This window comes from Hippocampus bargibanti, linkage group LG04, assembly GCF_051943395.1.
Source record: "Hippocampus bargibanti isolate YZ-2025 linkage group LG04, ASM5194339v1, whole genome shotgun sequence".
NCBI classification, from domain to species: domain Eukaryota; kingdom Metazoa; phylum Chordata; class Actinopteri; order Syngnathiformes; family Syngnathidae; genus Hippocampus; species Hippocampus bargibanti.
The window spans coordinates 28,504,682-28,528,770 of record NC_142737.1 but is presented as its reverse complement, the minus strand read 5'-3'; the positions used below and the strand labels follow the sequence as shown (position 1 = coordinate 28,528,770).

General features: G+C 37.7%; 1 protein-coding gene across 3 annotated transcripts; it reads right to left on the bottom strand.

Moving 5' to 3' along the window:
* Nucleotides 1–108: 108 nt before the first annotated feature.
* Nucleotides 109–22,798, bottom strand: golga1 (golgin A1). Of its 3 annotated transcripts, none has more exons than XM_088995017.1 (24): nucleotides 22,647–22,798; nucleotides 21,717–21,997; nucleotides 19,676–19,766; nucleotides 17,950–18,024; nucleotides 15,963–16,060; nucleotides 15,312–15,344; nucleotides 15,079–15,207; nucleotides 13,629–13,798; nucleotides 12,072–12,183; nucleotides 11,897–11,980; nucleotides 11,611–11,736; nucleotides 11,401–11,496; nucleotides 11,227–11,322; nucleotides 10,835–10,930; nucleotides 9,364–9,504; nucleotides 8,592–8,666; nucleotides 8,396–8,485; nucleotides 8,189–8,291; nucleotides 6,421–6,581; nucleotides 6,098–6,259; nucleotides 4,974–5,033; nucleotides 1,953–2,177; nucleotides 1,777–1,863; nucleotides 110–1,519 (listed from the first exon to the last, which is right to left on the bottom strand). In XM_088995017.1, the coding sequence occupies exons 2-24, from the start codon at nucleotides 21,843–21,845 to the stop codon at nucleotides 1,439–1,441; spliced, it is 2,520 nt and encodes an 839-aa protein (XP_088851143.1). In that variant the 5' UTR covers nucleotides 21,846–21,997; nucleotides 22,647–22,798; the 3' UTR covers nucleotides 110–1,438. The 3 variants fall into 3 exon arrangements, with proteins under 3 accessions (XP_088851145.1, XP_088851143.1, XP_088851144.1); XM_088995018.1 differs by having other exon boundaries at nucleotides 21,717–21,880; XM_088995019.1 differs by lacking the exon at nucleotides 17,950–18,024 and having other exon boundaries at nucleotides 109–1,519.
* Between the last annotated feature and the right edge of the window lie 1,291 nt (nucleotides 22,799–24,089).

Here is a 24,089-nt window from a genome sequence, read left to right as displayed (position 1 = left end):
CAAACATTACTGACTGAATTACAAAATAAAACTGCGAAAAAAACAATCTTCAGAATAACCTGTTTTAAGTAACAATTTTACATTCGATAGCACAATTATTTGGTGTTGGTACAAAGTTTATTAGGATGGTGACATTTTTAATTTGAGATATTTATATAAAAAATGACAGTGCAAAAACTTTTTTAGACCTCGGAGGCATTGTGTATACCTTTTCATTTGCCGTTAGTAAATTAAGAAAATGAGCCTTTGTTGTGAGAGACAACTACAAACATAAAAATGTTTTTGCTTTTATAGTGTTTATGAATGTATTTGTTTGAATAGACCCTTATTGAGAAAATAATCCTAATTATGTTTCTAAAACATTCAATATCCACATAAAATGGCAAATAAATCGTAATACCAACACAAAATGTTGACTTGAAAATGTGTCTTTAGTGGCAATTCAGAATACATTTGGTACATTATAAATATTATATATGTCATCCTTGTGTACAAATGGGCAACATTGTTGGTTGTTAATGAAAAAAAGAACAAGATCCCGCATACAAAAGACTGAAATGCGTTTCCTTCATAGGATCCCCAGACTCTCACCTCAAGAAGTTTGGCCATTATGTATGGGCTCAGAGAAAAAGCTAATGCTCAGAAATCTGGTGAGGATGCTTCAGAGATGACCCAGGTCATACTAAGAGACGGTTTTCTGGACGTTTTTTTTTTCCAAACGAGATGGATGCGCACACACACACACACACACAAGCATGCATGTACACACTTACAATGCCAAGCAACAAAAATGTTGTAATATGTAGAATGGGATCGGTGGGTCAGTTTGTCTATCTAATATACAAACATGGAAAATGTATGTTCATTTATTGCAATGAGTATGTCCTTTAATTGTCTTAATTCAATTTAAACAAACAATTCAAAATGGTGGAATGTTATGTCTGCTTTTTCATTGTTCACAAAATTGCCGTCATTTTATTTAGTCATTTGTTTATTATTATTTTTAAAAGAGCTAAAAATAAAAAGATCAACCAGGAAGAACTATATATTGTTCGTTGCATTTTAGGAAAAAAAAGTGATACAGTTCCCTTGACAGCTTGTAAATCGAACCGGTGTACGTGAAAACAAATGGGACAACACCACTTCCAGTGTAAATGTGGCTAACAATGACACTGGCTTTGAACTTCGTAGTGTCATTTTTAAAACCAACAGCTGATTATATAAAAAAATAATAATAATAATTAAAAAATATGCAGCCCTTTGCCTCAAACATCAAAAATAATAACATCAAAAGTCCTTTGTCCCAACAAGGTATATGCGTGCCAGCAAGACACTGCTTCAAATGTTTGGAGCAACCATCCAAGTAAATGTTCGGAGCAACAAGGGGGACCAATTTGCTCATGATGGTGGTCCTACTGAGTACCTTCCTAGTAGTCCATCAGATCCAGCTGGCTGAAGAGCCTGAGACTGAAGGTCGGATAATTCCCTTAGGAGAGGGCTTTGAACCAAACCAAGACATCTGGAAAGCAAATGGACAAGTAATTAATCAAGATTTAAGTTAAAGAAAGCTCAATGAATACAAACAAAGGGAAGTCTATCACGCATTGACTTTAGTACTAGCGTTGTTCAAGAATTGTTAAGGGAGTAAAAGGATCAGTAGACAACATGACACATGAAAACGTCGTTGTCTCTCATTTTGAAATTTAAGCAATGACCGCATTAAATTTGTTTCATAATGATCAACATGTTAACAAAGTTGCCGTATTTAACACTGACTTTATACTCTAGGGTTTGCTTTAACATGTCCTCTTCCTCCCGAGTGAAGTTCAGCAATACAGACACAGCTCGTATGAGCTGAAAGGCCTAAAAACAAGACAGATACAGGCGTGGTTTCAAAATCCGTATTTTCCATCTACATTGGACAAACTATTTAGAACGAAGAGTTGACTTACCTCAGCGTCTCTGGATGACATGAATTTGAGAACAACATGCTTCAAATATTCAAAGTTGATTTCTCTTGAGTCGTTAAGGTCCGAGCTGTTGGTCACTGTGGTGGTAGCAGTTGAAAGGCTTGGAATTGATGCTTGTGGCAGTTCTGCACAAACCATTTCTTGTTTGGAAACGATGTTTTCTGGTATCTTTTCCTTAACTTTGTCTTCTGATTCAGGTTTCAGCTTCTACAGTTTAGTGTGCAAAGCAAGCATCCAAAAACTGCATCAGATTTAGGCAAAGACAAATTCAATTACCAGTACAAATACTGCTGTTGCTCCTCACATCATGCACAAAGTGCAAAATTTACTGATGATATTTGCACTACAGGTCAAGATGTAAACATGTTTAATATTTTTTAAATTTACTGTATATGTATAATTTCGATTTATGATTCATGCTGTGTCTTAACTTGCACAATAATGTGGTTTACACAAAAATATGTATCAGCAATACAGTGACAATGGAGGGAAATGTGAACATTGACTTTGCAAGTGAATTTAGGGTGTGCTGCCTTAAATTTTCCTCCAGTGCGCTTAACATTTCATATTAGGGACTACTATCCTTCTAGTAAAAAAATAAAAACAATAATAATTTAGTCCAAAGTTCTAGATTTACACATAGTTTCATATCCATGACATTTAGGGGGAAAAGGTTTCTAAGTGTCCACAGACTTGAAATATCCTGAAGATTTTGACCCATCGAGCTTGATTTTGTTAAAAGCATGCAGCTCAAAAGGGCTTTGTTGAATCTGCCCACGTGGGATCGTGTTAACAGCCACAACTATTAGAGTAAGAACTCATTTCCCAGAAAAAAAGTGAACAGATTAAATCCCAATTAGTCCAATTACAATGCAGATGATATTTAAAATTTTGAGTATTGATACCAGTGTATGGGAGGAACGCACAGAGTAGTACTTGAATGGAAAGGAAATTGGCATTTGAAGGGTAACATTGAGGGAGTCGTATAATATTCAAGTGTGTTATTGTCAAGATATTACGGTAATTTACCTGGGTGAAAAACAGAAATCAAATGTATCATTATTATTATTATTATTATTATTATTATTATTAAACAACAGCTGAAGCTGTAACAAAGTGCTAATATGAACAAAAGGGAAATGCTGCCAATTTGTGGAAGGCAAAAACATTGCCAGATGCCATGGGCAGCGCTTTGTGGTTTAAGTTCACTAGAGGGTATCATTCTTATTTTTTTCTTGAAAAGTCAGTCTTGAAAATGCCTTTAACAGTAAATCTTCAACCAAATCCATTTCTTCTCCTTTAGCCATTATGGGTTGACAAAACCGCTATTAAATCAACACCATATATTTTCTTTTCTAGCTCGCTACCGATAGTGTGCTAGCTCTGGCCAGTATGCTGTTTGTCACTATTGGCTTGTGATCAGAGCAGTTTTTGCAAACTTTGTGAAAACTCTGATGTTGACTAGCGCCTTCAAAAGGGCTTTGGTACCCCTGTTGGGTATCTGATTGGTTAAAGCAACAGTTTGATGCGCTCCTCTTTCATCTAGAACATCTTCATGTCACAAAGAGGGTACAGAAAGTGCTGAAGATTGAATGACTCTCTGTGTCTTTGTGTTGTTGGTGAGGTTCAATTTGGATCGCTCATACAATAGCCTGCTTAGGCAACACAGGTTAGGCAACATTCGTAATGCTGATGAGGTGATACCGGTGGGAGTGGGGCAAACAGGCCAGTCGTTAGTGAGGAATGTAGGAACAATCAGTGGGGCCACAGGGAGTGGTCCTCTGCTCCCCCCAACCTGAGAGTAGTGGCCTATCATAGCTGTGTCCGGCGCCGCCATGTCTGGACATTAGAGATATATAAATAGGGCCGATACGACCAGTGAGATTTTAGTTCGCTGACGCAGCCTCTTGGATAGGAAACGTACAGATGACGGCTGAAGAAACCTTCTCATCCTTTTTACTTTATGTTACTTCCGAGTTGAGTGAACGCTGGCGCGTGTGGCTGCCGCTGCTCACCCGCAGAAAAAATATCCTGTGACTGTAAAGTGTCCTTGAGAGTTTTGAAAGGCGCTTATAAATGAAATGGATTATTATTATTATTATCATAAACATAGATGAAATCAGATGACTTAAAGGACAACCGACGTCTCCGGACAAGTTGTGTCCATAATTTGTAAAATGGCTTCAAATGACTTCTACAGAGCGTATTTTACAAATATTCCACCGCATATAGCTATGTTTTACGTTTTAAGACTCGCGCTGAATATTCAGTAAGTCTTGTTTTTGAGTTGGTGACGAGTCCATACGTGACATCACTAAAGGACCACCCTTTACCGTTAAAAAACCTATTGTAGCGGCCCTTCCATCACGTCAATGTATTTTGCTGTACCTGTTTGGTCTGGGGGCCTCATGTTGCACCCAAAATCCGCCAGGAGGCCAGAAGAGGGCGTCCAAGCTTCATATAAGGAATTTATCAGCCTGTGGAGACGGAGGTGGCCTCTTTTTTGGGTGAGAGATTTTCCCCCAATGTTGTCTCAAAATGGCAAAAATAAATTCTTTAATCGATTGCAAACATGTATTCTTTCCTCTTCAGAACTATTTGAATCATATTCATAACTGGATGTGTAACAAGAAAGCATATTCTCCGAATCTGAAGCCATTGTTTTGATTCACTAGCAATGCAAGACGTCTTGGTGTGACGTCACGAACTTGGGGCGGGACTTTCTGAAAATGCCCAATTCGCAGCTCAATTTTTTTGCAGATTTTGGACACTTTAAGTCATTTTTATTGGTGTTTTGCATTTGACTAAAAATATCATACTGCGTGTTTTGGGTATTTTAGATGCTCTAAAACGTTTTTCTGGTGTCAGTTAAAAAACAAAAAAGTGACGTCGGTTGTCCTTTAAAACAAAATGTTTCTAAGCTGAAGCGAATGCACTGGACTCTTGACTCTTGGCTTCAGTCCGGGAAAAAAAAATGCATCATGATTGTCGACTTTATCTTACCAGTTCTTTTTGCAACGTTCTTTTTAGTTCTGCCATTCGTTGCTGGAGTTGTTTGATAATCTGAAAGACAACCAGTGTTTTCTTAACATATTGGTTTCAATTCTTACTAAAATGCTGACATGCTATTTTCATCAAGGTTTTTTATTGAGCACACTTGAGAAGATTATGAACAAGTCAACAATTATAATGAGAAGTGCCAAGAATAATGATATATGGGGCCAATTCAATGTTACCAGTTTTTCATTCTTGCAATTTTTAAAATAATGATGTCTTATGTTTTGTGTTGTATTACTTTGTCATTTCACGTTAACTGTCCTCTTGTTTGTTGTATGGTTTATTTCATCTGTGCTACATGTTGCACATACAGCACATTTTACAATGACGTTGTACTTTAATGCTTCTGTAACAGATTTTTAAATAACTCTTTTGAATCAGACTTAATTTAAAAAACATTGTGTATGATTAACATTCATGCATCATAATTTTATCTGAAAAATGCTCTGCTCGTAAAGTTCATTGAGTTCCATTAACCTTCATTTGCTGTTTAGACAAGGAAAGCATCGCAAACTAACATCTTAGAGTGCATGACCATTACATTTATGACTATTTTATGTTTTTTAGCTGGCTCATGGTGTGATAGGACATTTTTTTACTTGGCAATGAAGTGTGATGCTGAGATGGTTGGACCTCTTTTACTTCCACATCATATATCTATCTGAAGAGGTTTGATCGCCTTAATATACACAAAATCATGTTATTATTAAAGTTGAACCAAGGTGACCGGATGTTTTTTTAAATAAAGTTAAGACACGCTTTTATTTGGCATATGAACGCCCTGCATGCATTTCTTTGCTGAAATCTAATGTCATCACGCAGCCTTTGTAAACAGCTGCCAAAATACCAGGTTGGGGCTTGCTTCACATTTTTGGGGAAATTGGCACGTATCAGCCACAATTTAAATGGATATTTAGAATGATTACATATCTATCGCTGAAGTTGCCACTCAGGGTGCCCTTACGATATACACTAATATTGAATTATCGCCCAGCCCCGAGCACGTCGGACGTTTTGAAACTGCAATAACAAGGAGCAATAACTTACTACGGAGAAAAAAAAAATCATACCTTGTTCTTGTTACTGAGCTGCTGCTCAAGGTCTTTGTTCACCTTCTGAATGTGATCTAGATCATCCACTGTCACGCTGCCGTTGTGGTCCGCCGCCTCACACACTGCAGGGCTGTGGAGCTGCTCTGTCAACGTCTCCACCTCCACTTCCAAATATGCGATCTGTCAGCAAACTAATATTCAATCACACACACAAGGGCATCCTAGAAACGGCTAGCACCTAAGTATTCTTTTTTACTTGTTGAGAGTTGCAGGTCTCAGGCAGTTTTAAGGTATGCGTAAATGTGATTACAATACAATGAAGTTAATGGATATCTACTAACCCGAGCCTGACAAGTGTCTTGCTGTTGGGTCTGGGTAAATAGCTCTTCTCTCAGGTGAGCCAGCTCGGAGTCTTTGCCTTGCTCAATCTGCTCCCGCTGTAGCCGCAGGTGCTCAAATTCATCCCGCAGCTGGATCAGTGATTCCTGCCGACTCTGCACTTCTGTAACGTGTTTTTAAACAGTGTATTTGCTTGAGAGAAAAAAAAATGTATCATAGCCAAGGTGAAGATTGTAAGTTGACAGAAAAAAATAAAAAACAAATGGTGTATCCAGCTATTGGAGGTACATTCAGGGAAAAAAAAAAAAGAAATGGTCAGAACAACAGATTTTTAGCGTTTACTGGGATTATTGGATTTGATTTGCCTTTATTAGTCTCGCAGTGGAGAAATTTACATTTCACAGCAGCAAAGAGATTATAATGACCTTAGAAGCTGCAGTGTTCACTTAATGCAGTGCTTCTGAATTATTTTCTGTCCTGTCTCCCCCTGAAGAACAAAACATATTGCGCCTATAAATAGTATAATTTGTCTATAAAATTGTTATAGGTACACCTCTGCATAACACTGTATCTTTATTAACGTATAATAATAATAATAATAATAATAATAATAATAATAATAATAATAATAATAATAATAATAATAATAATGCATTTAATTTCTAAGCGCCTTTCAAAACTCTCAAGAACACTTTACGGTCACGGGATAAGAACTTTTTTTTGTGCGGGTGAGCAGCGGCAGCCACAAGCAGGGAAAAAAAAGAAATAATGTATGGACCAGCTTCCAACAAAGAATAGCTTCAATAAATGTAACAGAAAAGATTTAAAGTGCATCCAAAATCCATAATTAAATTATGAACATTACTGACTGATCAAGTCAGCCATACGGTACTGAAAAATAAAATTAAAATCAATAAATAATGCTTTCAAACTGATCCCCAACATTAACTCTGGCGCCCACAAAAAAACATGCAGAACAAAAATGTATATAATAATTAATGCAGATTTTTTTATCAAACAAAACCCATCCACGTCCCTGCAGACTCTGCCAAAGAGGGCGTCGCTGCCCCTAATGTAGTGGAGGTGCAACTGCAATTTTTACTTGCACAATAAAAGAAATAAAACAACAAACAAGCAAACAAACGAATGAATAAATGATTAAAACAGCAATTCCCAGAGGTCAAACGTGGCCCCCTTGACCTAGCCCTCCCCTGTTTAATGCACGTTCAATCCATATATCACGAGGGGCATATTTGGTGCAAGGTGCATTTAATTTGGTCACTAATGGTGAGCAAGGTCAGAGGCGGAGAGTTTAGAAAGGCCCATGCGAGAGAAAGGAGTGCACCATTAGAATTTCCATCTAAGCTTCTAATTATTCTTATTTTTAAGGTTATCATATCTCTTTCATTTGACCTCATTATACCTATTATCAACCTGATAATTATTGGGTTGATAAGTATCATGTATGCATACTAATTAATATACATTGGCAATTACCATATACAGTAAAGTCTCGTTATATCGATATTCAAGGGAGTCCGAAAAAATATCGATATAACCGGGACTATCGATATATCCGACCCTGTTTGCATGTAATTTTCTCCGTGCGTGCATAGAAATAGTATCGATATAACCGGGACTATCGATATATCCGATATCGATATAACAAGACTTTACTGTATATGTACCCTTCTTTGTAGGTATCATGAAAGTAATTCAACATGACATTGTGATGGTCTTTCTTGAGAGGACTAAAGTGTGTATTTGTACCTTCGCATAGCCTTTGGATGTCTTTTTCTCTTAACGTTAGCGTCTCACTAACAGCTGACAATTCCTGTTGCGATTTCTCAAGCGAGGTGGTCGACGCTTCAACCTGAAGTCAAGCATATAATAACACTGCATTTAATAAAACACACACAAACACACCGTATACAAATCAATCAAATCAGGGGATAATTATGTCGGATGCACACAGACCTGGGTTTGTAGTTCCTCTCTCTGCCGCCTACTTTCTTCGAGAGCTTTGGCAATTTCTGTGCTAACCTTTTGCCTGCCGTCCAATTCCACCTGCAATGCAGTGTGGGATTTTTTTTTCATATTCCATGAGAGCAGATTTTAAACAAATAATAAATAACCACATAAAATAGGAGTTGCAAGCAGTCGTAGCTTTGACCTTGCACTGTTCCAACTCTTCCCTTTGCTGCCTCAGTGTGACATTTGCCTGATCTCGTTGCCTCTCTAGGTCAGCCTAGAGCAAGAAAAGAGATGCGAAGGACTTAGATTCTTACTTGGAATGGTTTGCATATGACAGGTGAAGAGATGACAGCTCTGAGAATATCAGTTCATCTACGGCATCAGAACAAAATCTTGCTGGGCAGATGTACCATAAAAAGGGTTTGTAATCTCATCAATCACCGTTGTCTCAATTCAATCACATACTGGTCAAAAAATGACAAATCACAGTCCCAAATAAAATTGATTTACATTCTGTAAAACAACAAATTGTCAGCAATAAACAAGGAGAGCGTCCAATGTACACGCCCATTGATACAATATATTTTTTAATTCATAGACAATTCTTAGATTCTATTTTCGACACATAGGTCACTAAGGCTAGCTGATCAGTTTTCTCCTTAAAAGCATGAAGAGATACTGTTTGCTTCACATATGCTCAGCTAGATTGAACATACTATTGACACGTATAACATGCCAATCACAATAAATGTTATTAGAATGGATACCTAAAAAAGGTTGGAGATAACATAACCAAAGTGTCTCTTTTGGGTTTACAAACCAAAAATGAAACGTCCGACACCTTCAAAGAAGTACAGATGACGGCTGAAGAAAGCTTTTCATCGATAAACCAAAAAGGAAAAACAGCCGTATTTCAGCACCACAGGCGATCATGTGGAACCCTACACTTTTGAGAATTTTCAAGGGCATACCATCACGTCTTGCATCATACGTTTATCTGTTTGTAAAGCGGTGATGGTTTCCTCCAGTCTGCCTTTCTTCTCTAGACTCTCCTGCTGCAACAAAGACAACTGCTGATCCAAAAAGGCTTTTTCTGCACTCCACTCTCCTTGCTGAAAAACAAAATCCATCACATAATTTATACAAAAAGGGATGCTGTGTTAAACATATATAAAAAGAGAACGCAATAATTGGCAAATCATCACCATACAACCTATATTTGTTGAATACAATAAAAAGACAAGATCTTTTTTATTTTTATGTACCGGTATTATTATATATTTTTTGTGCTTGGCTTTGGAAGGAATATGTCTTTTTGTTCTGCTCCTGACCAAAACCCTTCACATGCTGTCCCTTTGTCTTTTGCTTATTTTTCTTCCGAAAAAAAATATATTAGATATGTGGAAGACATCTACATTGTTGGTCTTCTGATTACAGGCATGCTGCAATTTTAGCTGGCAGTTTCCTGATTACTTTCAATTGTAAGATGATGGGAATGAGCTTCCTGCCTTTCTGCAGGATGCGGGGTGGGGGATCAACACTCGGACTAATGCATTGACTGAACTCAATTGCAAAGTGGTTGAGGTTTGTGATCTCTTCACAAAATGGAAAAGAAAGAGGAGCAGTTTGTGACCAACACAACTACACTACACGCCTCACTTGAATGAAACTGCTTCATAAAAGTCCTGTTTGTTCCTCCCTTGTGACTTTTTCAGATCTAAAATATCCGGGTGTTACACAGCAAACCATTTTGTTGCCATCTGTTTCGTTTGTGTTCCTCTGAAAGAAGGATACATGGCCAATCAATCTGATTTTGATTAATGATCAAACTCACTTTTATTTTGTTGTTTTTATCAAATAATCCCAAATTTCGAATTTTATGACTGCATCCAGTTCCAAAAACTGGGCCAGGTGACAAAAGGGACTCAATGCTCCGCCAACACCTGTTTGGAACATCCCACAGGTGAACAAGTTAACGAGAAACAGTTGGATACCATTATTTGGAATAAAAATAACCACCTGAAGTGCTTATTCATTCACAAGTCAGGATGAGGTGAGGTTCAATTAAATGTCATCAACTGCAGAAGAAAATATTAAAAGTGTTTCAGAAAAATCTTATGGAACACGCTTGTAAAGAATTTAGTGGCTTCATCAGCTATGTTCCATGGTTTGATTTTTAGCTAACACATGTCAACTTCATTGGAATTGGGTTTGTAAAGTGCTTGTTGTAAAATGATGAAAACGCAAAGAAATGACCATCTCATGGAAAAGTCCTGTGCCACATAAGTGACAAAAAAAAGAAACAAGACCACTTGCCTTTTTATTTTTATTTTACAAGTAGAACTATCTTTGTAATTACATCAATCCATAATTGATTCATTTCACTGATTCACAAAACAAAACTCAGAATTACATTCTTGACTTTCTAGAATGGGAACTAACCATTTTTTCTCTCTGCTGTTGTTCTCCTTCAATTTGATCCTGTGTACTCCTAAATTGATCACAATATCCTTGGATTTGCTGCTCCAAGACTGCTATCTGAAAAAGAAAGCAGCAGAATAATACTCTAAAATGCCACATTTTAGATAATGTATTTTTCGCAAGGTGCTGGCTAATCATGGAGGTGCAATTTTTAAGTAAGAATGACTCATAACAGCTTTTCCACTTTAATTCCAAGATTTCACCTAGATTTCATAACAGAAAAACCTTTTAGAGCATACAAGTACTGTATTATAAAACAGAAATTACGGGTGGAAACTGTATGTTAATGCCTCCCAATTCAACAAAAATGAATTGTGTTTTTTTTTCTTTTTTTGGTGCATGTCTTTGCTCACTTGTGTGTCTGTTCTCTCTCGATAAGACCTTGAGGATTCATCTTTATGTCGGAGAAGTGTCTGAAGCTCTGTAATACAGGACGTCATTTTGGATACCTGAGATCAAACAGACAATAACATTGAGCCACACACACACATACACACAGGAAGTATGGGTCATGGTCTTGTGAGCACCTGTGCCTCTAAGGAGTTTACTGTATCAGCATGGTTGGTCCGAAACGCTAGTAGTTCTGTTCTAGTTTCTTCCAGTCTTTGTTCAAGATTGGACCTCTGCAAAATAAAAATGACAAATAATCAATGTAATTCTTCAATTACTGTAATTGTAATTCTTCTATTGATTTCATGAATGCTGTGAGGGAAATTAAGTCAGCTTTTTTAATTCACCTCCTGGAGAATCTCAAGTAGATGGTCGTCCTGGCTTAGATTTCCTTGCAATTGTCTCTCTAAGGAGTTCACTTTTGTCTTAAGTTCCCCCAACATGCGTTCTTTCTCCTCCTCTGTAACAGCAGCCTAATGAATTCAAGAAATCATCGTTAAGCGTACAATACAGCAGATGAATTCTTACATTCAGCCTATACAATTAAACACAATTGCATGAAGAGCTAAATGACATGTCAATGACATCAGTCATAAGCTGAAGATCTTTGGACAAGGAAATTTGTTCTTTGACCTTTTGTTGTTTCAACTTCAGAGCGTTATGTTTAGTCTGAAGATCCTGGAAGGAGTGCTCTGAAAAGGACACCATACTCTGTGACTGAAATAAAAACACATTGTTGTGTTATCGTAGACTATTCCAAAACAAATAACAGTGAAAATATCGAAAGATTTCCGGCAAAAAAACTGACCTTCTGCAAGTCTGCTGAGACCTGTTGCATTAACAACTGTAGCTTTTGGTTTTGTCCCTCCAAATCACCAATTTTCTTATCTGCCTCTTCTCTGAGCAGCAGCAGTTGCTCTCTGCAGACATCCATTGTTATTTTCACAACATAACCGAGGTGTAAAAAAAAATGGAATCACCATTCTGTGTGACTGAGTGGTTGTCTCTGTGTGTCCTGTGATAGGCTGGCAATCACTTCAGAGTGTCAACGCTTGCTCGGGATTGGCTGTAACACAACTGTCTCGTGACACTTGTGAGCCAAAGTGACTCTAATGGGTGGATGGACAATTCAGTTATCAGTTTGTTCTATATTTTTTGTTGCGTATTCATCATAGTGTAGTGACGTCACAAACAACTTCTCCACATGACTAGTTTTGAATTTGGGAATTTTGATTTTGGTCAAAAATCGATATTCTCGGGAGTCGGAAAAAATATCGATATAACCGGACTATCGATATATCCGATCCTGCGGCATGTAAATTTTCTCCTTGCGTTCATAGAAATAGTATCGTAATAAGCAGTACTATCGATATAACCGATATCGATATAACGAGACTTTACTGTATGTAACTCACTCACTGCTAGGCGTACAAAAATGTGTCCACTCCAGTGCCAAGGTTTTTGTCATTGTCACTCGAATTCCAGGACTCACAGAATATTGAGTTTTAGGACTACATAAACATTCAATGCAGCGCAAGAAACCCTAGACTCTCTTCTTTCATCAGAAAAAAAAGAGTTAATTCCGAAATAATATGGGACTGGAGTTATATGAGAACACCTGTAGCTGGAACAAAGCGCTAACATGGAAAAGAAGGGAAATGCTGCCCACTGGTTGAAGGGAAAATATTGCCATAGGTCTGACCAGCGCTTTATCATCACCCAAGCAAGTAAAAACACCCGAACTAATTTTCATTTCCTGAATAAATTCGTGAATGGCAGTGAATGACTTAAATGGGCTTCAGTTCTATATTTGAAGAGATGCTTAGCTCAAGGGTCAACACTGGTGACTGTTGTAAAAATAGATTACCATTGAAAGATCATTGTGATCTTCTCGGAATGGGTTAGAGGTGATCATCTGAAAGCATAAACACTGCAAAAGATTTACAAAATAAAGTGTTGTATATTGATAGTTATGTTTTCTAATTACTATGAAAAAATATGATAAATACCTTCACATAAAAGTATCAATAATTATTAATCATAACATTTAATCATATTTTAAAGATAGTTTGCAGATATGCAACCGGTTCAGAGTGTCCCCCTGCCAACTTCTTGAAGATGGCTGGGGTAGGGTCCAGGACCCTCCTCAAGAATAAAGGTGATCAGAAAACTAATGAATTAATCGATGAATTGATTTGACACATTGTCAATATGTCAAGCTTTTAAGAACTACTACTACTACTCTGTATTTTCATGGATAGATACTTTTACTTCACATCTTCAGTGTCATGTATGCTTCTGGGTGCGAATTTCACTCCTTATGTGACAATGTACTTGCTAAAATTAAAAAAAAATACACATTTACCTTTCTATTTCCAGGTCAGCTGTGATCCTGGAGCTCTCCTCATGTTGCTTTTGGACAGCCTGAAGTTCCCCCTGAGTTTCCGAAAGCCTTTGCTTCGCTGAATGAAGTTTAGCCTCCTGCTGCTGGAGGTCCTGCTCACACTGGCCAAGTTGTTCTTCCTTTCTCAGCAACTGGTAGATACGGAGGACGATCACAAATAAGCAATCTTATGTTTAAGACGATACATACAAAGTTTGCGCTTATAAGTTACAAAAACAAAACAGAAAAGAAAATAAATGTACCAAATATACAGTAAAGTCTCGTTATATCGATATCGGTTATATCGATAGTATTGCTTATTACAATACTATTTCTATGAACGCAAGGAGAAAATTTACATGCCGCAGGATCGGATATATCGATATTTTTTCAGACTCCCGAGAATATCGATATAACGAGACTTTACTGTATTTGTCAAAGTTGTCATCATAACTTGCCCGTCATATTGCAAAGTTATAGAGATACGCTTGTTTCATATATTCTCTCCCTGGTTGGGAAATGCTGCTTTGGAAGACCCAAGCCAAAGCAGTGTTGATGGGGTCAGACCTGATTGATAAAGGCACTAGGCAGGACTGTGAAGGGGAAGAGGGTTAGAAAGTCTGGACCCTCTACATCGGGGCTGGGCAAACTTTTTGACTTGACAGATTTGGCAGACAATGCAACGCAAACATTGCATTGCGGACAAACGACAACTGGAGCAAAATCTTCAGCAAGGGATATTTACCGTAAATTAAGCAAGGGAGCATTTGTGGTAGGTACATCTTTAATTTAAAAAATCCTTTATACTTTTCAACAAGGGTGTTTTTTGAGATTCGCCGTCCTATCGTGTTTCAAGTTGTGAAAAATGGGGCAGGGAACTTTGTGCGGTTTTTTTTTTGGCGATTTGTCATCTTATTGTGTTTCATGTTGTGAAAAATGAGCTAGGGGCAGGGAACTTTGTAGTTTGCCCCTGACTGCTCTACATTAAACAAAATTATCTAACCATTCAGCCATTTTCGGATCTGCTTATCCTCAAAGGCGCCGCGGAGAGTGGGGGGGGGGGGGTGATCTATCCAAGTTTTTTGGGGCAGTAGGCGGGGGCCACCCTGAACTGCTTGCCAGCCAATCATGGTCGCATAAAAGCACAACATATTACTCAATGTCTTGTTTTAAAGTTAGAAAAAAAAACTGAACTGTTTTTTTAGCCGCTACTTTTGAAGGCAGCTGTTGTTCCAGAAAAAAAATATTTAACAAAATTTGTATTTAGTGACACTGTCTATCTTTATAAATCTTATGAAACTATTGCCACTAAATATGGTCATACTGTGCTATTAAGAAAATAAAGCATGCAACCAAATCAATGCAGGTGCGACTAACTGTTTTTTTTCGATGATACCAGTGCAAAATGTTGTGTGGAGCTCTGGCAACATACCATGTGTTTGACTTTAGCAAGTTCCTGTTGCTTGAAGCCATCCAGTTCATCAATATCATCCCTCTTTTGGAAGAGTGCCAAACTTTGCTCCATCATTTCATCAAGTCTTTCCGACAGGGCGGTCTTCTCCTAAATGTACACATGCAACGTGTGCACACAAGAATACATGCAATGTCAGTGAACTGCGGTGTGGTGGTACCAATGATAGATAATGATCGCAACACAATGCTTACTTTTTCCATAGCAGCCAACTTCTTCATCCATTCCTGTGGGTAATAGACAGTAAGGTGAAAAAGTATCCACATCGCTCCGGATTCTTTTTTAATGCATACTTACAGTATCCAATTTCAGTGTTTTGGCTCATCAGATATGAAGTTTTCCCCTGCTTAAACCCTAAACTATGAGTTTTTTTAATGCTCGGTTCAATTTGACTGGCCTCAGTCAGGTTTTACTTCTGCCAGTCAATTTTGATTGACGTTCACCTATTAACTGTGACCATGGACGTCAGAAAGCACATGAATGATCTAATCTTTAATCTGAAAATATCACTTTCATAACAACTAGATACGTGTGGAATAAAAACTGCATTTGTATTTATGGAGCTCACATTCTCCACTTCAATAATAGTAGGCCGTGGCTGCAGGCCAAAGCAGGCCCGTCTAAAATGTATTTGCTCGCTCACACACACACACACACACACACACACACACACACACACACACACACACACACACACACACACACACACACACACACACACACACTCACACACACTCACTCACTCACTCACTCACACTCACTCACTCACTCACTCACTCACTCACTCACTCAGTGTTTCAATACTTTTCCATCGTGGTGTATGTTTAGGTCAAATTAATATTTACCTGGTCCTTCTTGTCCAGTGCCACAGTCATCCCCTCTGTCATTTTGGCTCTGTTAGCCTGGTGAAACTCATTCTGCTCTTGAAACCTTTTTATGGAAGCTAGGCAGACAAGGTGGGATAAAGTAAAACAAAGACTACGACTTTAAAAAAAGAGTAGGGATTCAACTGCAAGCAGGAAGTGAATATAAAATGTCAAATGCCAAAAGCAAAAATCGTTACAATCTTTGAAAAGTGAAAGTGTTAGACACGATCAAAAGCAAACAAATGACTATACATGCTTTCTCCACACATTATCCTGGCCTATTTTATTGCAGAAAATTTCATGACCTGTAAGGATTTGGACACTTGTGACAATGACAGTCACCTACAACAAGCAAGTATTGGTGCATTGGTTAAGTCAGACCATATGGTCCGGTAAAAGCAGTATGCGAAAAGCTGAGGTGCCACAGAAACATTGTATACTGTAATGCCAAAATCTGCTTAAAATTAGTTTCTTTCACACAGATGGACGAACCAACAATTACAGCAATGTGAACTGTCTGAGGCAAGACAACTAATTTTGCTCATGAAATATAAAAGGGTATTCGATCGTATGCACTGTACACATGAATAGAGGAAGGTATCACATTTGCCCTTCTGTAATCACATACACGCACAAACACACACATAATACAATAGACATTGTCCTTATAAAAAAATAAAACTTAGCGATCTTCAGTCATTCGTATCTTATGGATGACATTTGCACGCTGAGCTGTGACTGGTTATTACCAGAGCAACGGTGGTGCCATTTTAAACCAATCGGGCGGATTTTTCACTGTTAAATTGATATTACACAAACAGTAAAAATCCAAATTTGGCAGCATATAAGGTATGTAAGGACGCATAAAATATTTTACTTTATGAGAAATCATGTAAATGATATCCCGTTCAATTTAGGCAATTGATTATAGTGAGCCTTGACTAATGGCCATTCAGACTTGGCACCATTGAAATTTTTGGGTCTCACACTTTTTTTTGTTTCATAACACTCAAGATACGTATCTCAATAAGTTGTAACTGACTTTCTGTATCGATCCTCAGCAACAATGCCCTTCTACATGAGATCTTTCTGATGCATGCCAATGATCCAAGCACATTCAAAAAGAGAGTTTTGGTTTCCTTTGCCATCAAGTTGTGACAGTGTGAATATCGGACAAAAAAAAACATACATAAAGTGAATCTGGCAGTGAATCCTAATAGATTTCACCTTTTACTTCTAATTAGCCAAAAAACAGCCTAATTCCATTCTTTGTTGCCAAAAAAAATGCTTTGTACTCTATTTTTTATGTCTCACTCACATTTTTTTTTGCATTTTGAAGCTATGTATACAGTACATAGAACTCAATTTATATTGTACACCACAACAAAATTAAGGACAATCTTATGTATTTTAATCCGGATGCAAAAAATATAGATTTACATCTTTCTTGTTATATCATAAGCAGAGGCATTGTTTTGAGAAATATATCTGTGTCATTAAGATAAATCTGAACTGACACAAAAGCTGTCAATTTTTTAACAAGATGAGGACCAGGCAACAAAGCATTTTGATTAAAAACGAAACTTTAGTCTTTTTTAAGGAAGTGGCAAAGAGAAGAAAGCAGCGCATGCTTATATATTGTCTTGTGATCACAAATCAATGTAGCACTCAGAAGGCTGCTCACATTTAAATCTTAAAACAACAGCATGAAAAAAAAAACATTCAGTAAATTAAAGCATGCAAAGCACGGCTTGACCACAGCCACGCCCATCCATCAACGGATAATTAACAAGAATTTTCAAGATTTTTGAACACGAGCACGGAAAACATTTATAAAGCATATGATAGTAGCACATGAAATGTAAGAAAAGGGTCGGGGGAGTAAGTATGTTCATACAGCTGAGAGACAGATAAGACAAAAGTAGCTCACTGGCCGGAGGAGGGGAGTGAGAGGAGTGGTACGTACAATCCTGATGGTTTTCTAATGCAATTTCAAGCTTCTCCTTGGTCTTCTGCATTATTCGCAGCTGCTCAGCGTAGTCTAGTGTTGTTGGGACGCAGGGAGATGAAATGGATTATCAATGACACATACGCACAGACACACGCGTACACACAACATACACGAGGAAACCGGAACAGCATGATAGAGAGGACAAAAGAACAAAAGGAGAAAATAATAGGGAAAATGTTCTTGACAAATAATGAAAAATCAGCCTACCAATGATTTTTATTATGTGAATAAATCATTATCAAAAACAAAAAAAAAAAGAAAAAAAATAAACAAACAAACAAAAACCCCTAGCATTTCCCCAAATCTGAATGGGCTGGTCTTGGTGAGGACACAAATTACCGTATTGTCCAGTGTATAAGGCAAGCCGGAATACGAGGCGCACCCCCAACGAATGGTGTATTTTCAAACTTGTACAATATGTAAGGTGCATCGGACAATAAGGAATAAAAAGAGCTTTTCAAATATAATATATAAATATGTATATCAAAGTTTTCCAAATATACAGCTCTACAGTCGTGGCTGGAGTTACACAGTACTCCTGAAGAGTTTCTACCACTGTGTGGTTGCTTCAGCCATCCACTACGGAATTGTCTGCTGGCATGCAGCATCACAAAGGGACAGAAAAAGACTGGAGCGCCTGATCAAGAGGGCCAGTTCTGGGCTGCTCGCTGGACACTTTGGGGGAGGTGGGCAACAGACGAGCTAAACTAAAAGCTATGATGGACAGCCCCTCCCACCTACCCCGACAGCACTGGGTAGCTCCTTCAGCTAGAGACTTGTGACACCTGCACTGTAAGAAGGAGAGGTACTGCCGCGCCTGCGTGGGCTTGTTCCGGGTCATCCAGTTTCCTCCCACATACCAAAAACATTCATGGCAAGTTGATTGAACACTCCAAATTGTCCCTAGGTGCAAGTGTGAGCTCGGATGGTTGTTCGTTTCTGTGTGCCCTGCAATTGGCGAGTAACCAGTTCAGGGTGTGCCCCGCCTACTGGGAAATTTACTGTGGGATATTTATCACAAATGAGATTACTACTGTGCACATCATTTTTTCTTTTTAAAAGTTTGTTTCATTGTTGGAAAAATGAATACACACTTTCAAAAAATAAATAACTCTGACGAATATGATCACGAAAAAGTCAAATCACCGTCAATATTCTGTAACCTTTTCACCACAGAGAATGGTTACTGGATATAACTATTCCATTTATTATTAGGTTCTTAATTCAAATACAAATGCATGCCTCGTGAATCATATCTCGTAAAGAGAACTCACTGCACAAGCAGAGTTGAGCAGAAGAAAATCCATCCATCCGTTCATGTTCTATATTGCTTTTGTGAAATTACCGCCACAAATGGCTCAGGTGACTTTTGGCGAGAAGCGGTTTGGACCGTGTGTTTTTCGATCAGCCAAACTCACGGCACATACTGTCAATAGAAACAACCGTTGACATTCACACTGATGGACAGTTCAGTGTCTTTGGTGAATGAAACATGCATGTTTTTGGAATGTGAGAAGAAGTTGGAGTACCCAGCACACAGAGGATTCAAAGCCCGTATTTCCAAACTGTACGGAACACCGTATTTGATGGGTTCACCTAATTTAGGGTTCGCTTATATTTACAAGATACTGCTTAAACCTGTATTTCAAAACCCCATATAAAGATGGAGTGAATCTCCCACCTGATAGCTTTGCCTCAAGTTTGCGGATCTGATAATTCCTTCTGAGCAGTTGGCCAGGCAGGTCGTCTCTGGAGCTGCTTCCGTCAGATGCCTGGGGACAGGATTATATTTGAGAGCGAGCATTAGTTGTAAACAATTTAAAATCCACTCCAATGACTGTTTTTCCACTTTTTGGTTAATTCAAAACCCATTCAAATGGCCAAGGCGTGCACCTTTAAAGAAACAATATTAGTACTTGCAAAAATAAAGAATGTTGTGTATACTACTTGCCATCAGTCATTGGACAACCCTAAATCATTCATGTAGGAATATCATGTGGAATCCTGTATTTATGAAAAGGGCGTTCACTGCTGGGGAAAAATACAGTAGTGGAGGAAAAGGTTTCTTCAGCCGTCAAGGTTTAATTTAGACCGTGCTTACAACAGGCATAGTCATGCTAATGAGGTAAACCAGAGCCAGGGATAGAACAATCGGGGTAATCAGATTGGCTAATGAGGTGAAAACAGAGCCAGGGATAGAACTATAGGAGTAATCAGAGTGGAAAGGTAATCAGATTGGCTAATGAGGTGAAACCAGAGCCACGGATAGAACAATAGAGGTAATCAGATTGGCTTCAGGGAGTGGTCCACTGCTCCTGCAACTTTAGAGTAGGGACCTATCAGAGCAGTGGTTTGGCACAGTGACCGATCAGAGCAGGGGATGGGCCGAGGGACCTATGAGAGCAGAGGTCTGGCACGGTCAACTTTGTCCATTAGGGATATAGGGCCAGGTTTACCAGCACAACTTTAGTTCGCTGACAAAGCTCTTTGGATGAGGGACAAAACGTCCGACACCTTCAAAGAAGTACAGATGACAGCTGAAGAAACATTTTCCTTGATGGACCACTCCTGTACGAGTGAGACCCTACAAAAAAAGTAGTTACTATGGAAACTCTAGGCAAGTTGCATGAACATGGAGAATTGGGCATGACGGTAGTTAATTGGAACAAGAACATTGAATTCAGAGCAGCATTTTGCCAAGTTGACACACAAACAAGGTTTAGGGAAAATAGAGCTGCATTATTTTCCCTCTATTTATTTATTTGAGATTACAGATAACCTTTATTTGTCTCACATTGGATAAATTCCCAATGTTCAGCAGCAAAGTTATGAAAGGAAGAGGAAATGAAAAAGAATAAGTAGACATTTTAACAATATGCTGATAAATTACATTTATTATTATCCTGATGCACAGCAAGCATTGAATGCAGGAGTCCAGCCCTTAAAGTCTTTGATTTGTTACTATTTCACAAGCATTTGTGTCATCCTTGTTCCAGGAGTGAATTTGTGCAGCAGCCTCGCCTGAAGATGTGGGGAAATAAAGTAGAACATAACATATACTATCACAATTAAAAAAAGAGAACTATTTCTAATTGGTTAGACTTGACCATGAGCACTTGCGACCAACTCCTGTGACTCCAGCATTGTGCATTTTACTCTCAGTTTTGCAAAATTAAACAAAAATGCTCACAGCAATCATCATATATTTCTGCTGTATGAAAATCAAGACAGTAAAGTTAAGCTGGTATCATACATAGTGATGAAATCTTGCAAACATAGGAAATTTTGAGTTTTCTTTTGGGTTCATAAAAGGTTTGCAGGCAGTTTTTACTTGTTGCAATTCTATTTTTATAAATCCATCTCAAGAAGCATTGTCAATTTGCCACTTGGCGTCTCGTGAAAGACTTGTCACAATGCCTAAAAACTCAGGGAACAACCGTTACGGCTCACCTGTTTTCTACGTTTTTGATGTTGGCAAACTGAGTGAACCCTTCGGCACTGCAATGTTATTTTGAGTCAACAGCAAGTGACTAAATGCTCCGCCCCTCACGAGGTGGATGAACACTGGTGTACTGGTAAATTGCCACTTAATTCATATTCCACAAATGCAATACAAATCAGAATAGCATGTGTGGATGAATGTGGGCAGATACAACACATTATTGACACTGTTATCTTTTCTTGACTTCCCTTTAAAGACAACAAGCTAAAAGAGAACTTACAAAGTCATCCCCCGAATCTGCCCCCACTGAGGTGATGGATTCCTTGCTGATAGTACGGGGTAAGCGACCGCTGCTCCGCGGGGCAGTGCCTGCCTCTTCTGCAATCTTTTTCTTCAGTTTGGCAAACATGTCTATATTTGCAGCAACTCCCTTAACAGATGCTCCTAGAGAGTATGGAACACCACAGAGTCCATGGAATCCATTATTTCTTATTCGTCTGTCCTTCTGCGGTACACCCCCTCCCAAATGAAGAAAACCTTAATATTGCCATTCCGCTACATCTAGGGAGGAAAAGAGAAACTGATGATTCTTACATAAATTCAATCTGTTAACACTTCATACAACACATAAAACTGTAAATACCACTTTACACAGTACCAGGCTGCGGTCAAAACAGCGATTTGAAATATGTGAAGAAATTTTGAATGGCCAGCACGATGCAAACAGCCATCCATCATTCCGAATGCTTATTAGGCTCGCGGGCATGCTGAATCTTATTTCAGCAGTCAACAGGGTACACCCTGCACGGGCTGCCAACTCATCACATACCGGGAAATATTTTATTTCAATATTCCATGATGCATTGAAACGATGGGACATTAAATTGTGGGCAATGCGACTTCTGCAATATGCCGCTAGTGTTTTAAGTATGACATTTTAAGTGGATCTGACTCACGAATTATATTTTTCACACGAAGCAATACACTGAGCCAAATACCTGAGTTCAGATTAACGGTAACAAAGGCTATTGGAAAAACGTTATCAAAAGTCGATTGAATTTGTTGAGTCTGTTTCACTCATGACACAAATGCAATTTCTATACATGTATGTAAATGTCGGGTGACATAACAATGAAAGTTAACATTACAACCACAGAGTAATGTTAGCAATTGCTAGCTCGTTTACTATTTTGAGTGGACTTTCTCTCACCATAACAACTCCAAATCTGGTTCGTGAGTTTTTCTCGTGTCTACCGGGTTCGCCTTGTCTGTTCTAAGGAAAGTGTCACTGCGATCCTCGCCAGGTGGCTTCTTTTTCGTTTGTCAAGCTAGTCAACCCGAGGTCGGTGAGCTACACGTCATCTCCCAACACAGCTGACCAATGACATCACGACGAGTGATGGGAATTGCGGCTCTTTTTAGAGAACCGGTTCTTTTGGATTGGCTCAACAAAGCGCCGTCTTTTCGGCTCCTCAGTAGTTATATGTAAAACGAATTACTAATGTAAAAAACATACAATATATCATTTTTGTAAATGGATATGGCTTTACTTATAGTCCTCTTAACATAAAACAGGGAGTACTACAAAAATAAAATAAAGTACTAAAACAAAGACCCATCTCAAAACAAGGCATATGAAAAATTCCAATATCTGTGTATATTTCTAAGCTTTTAACTATTTACAGTAAAACAGCACATATAAGCTTTATTTGCCACACAACGAATGATACATTAAAATTTGTAAAACAAAAAGAAAAGCACCATCCAGGTCAAAGTTTCAGCTCGTCTTTAGCGAAGATTGGCATTCAGAAATACCAAATGCATAGTGTATATATATATATATATATATATATATATATATATATATATATATATATATATATATATATATATATATATATATATATATATATATATATATATATATATATATATACAGTAAAGTCTCGTTATATCGATATCGGATATATCGATAGTCCCGGTTATATCGATACTATTTCTATGCACGCACGGAGAAAATTACATGCAAACAGGGTCGGATATATCGATAGTCCCGGTTATATCGATATTTTTTCGGACTCCCTTGAATATCGATATAACGAGACTTTACTGTATATATATATATATATATATATATATATATATATATATATATATATATATATATATATATATATATATATATACTATGACCCGGATGGTGCTTTTCTTTTTGTTTTTTAATGTATCATTCGTTGTGTGGTAATTAAAGCTTTACGTGTGCTGTTTATATATATATATATATATATATATATATATATATATATATATATATATATATATATATATATATATATATATATATATATATATATATATATATATATATATATATATATATATAGTGAGACCTCAACTTACGAACTTAATTGGTTACCAGAGAGAGTCTGTAAAGCAAAAAGTGTGTATCTCAAAAAGAAAATTTCCATAGGAAACCATTAAAATGGGAATAATCCGTTTCCGGGTTTCCATAAAATATACTTTTCAACTAAATAAGCCTTTAAACTGCACACAACACACATTATTCTATGTATAATAAATGTGCTATTGTATTGTAATGAAAGAAATACACTGCATTGTATCATAAAGTCACTTTATTTGCATTTGTGATGGT

What these genes read in the sequence shown, in the direction of transcription:
- golga1 (XM_088995017.1), bottom strand. Translation starts at nt 21,845, where the DNA reads ATGTTTGCCAAACTGAAGAAAAAGATTGCAGAAGAGGCAGGCACTGCC. An exon ending in ATTAGAAAACCATCAGGATT is followed by an intron (nt 16,061 to 17,949) that starts GTACGTACCACT and finishes TTGTCTGCCTAG; the next exon opens with CTTCCATAAAAAGGTTTCAA. An exon ending in TGAAGTTGAAACAACAAAAG is followed by an intron (nt 11,737 to 11,896) that starts GTCAAAGAACAA and finishes TGAATTCATTAG; the next exon opens with GCTGCTGTTACAGAGGAGGA.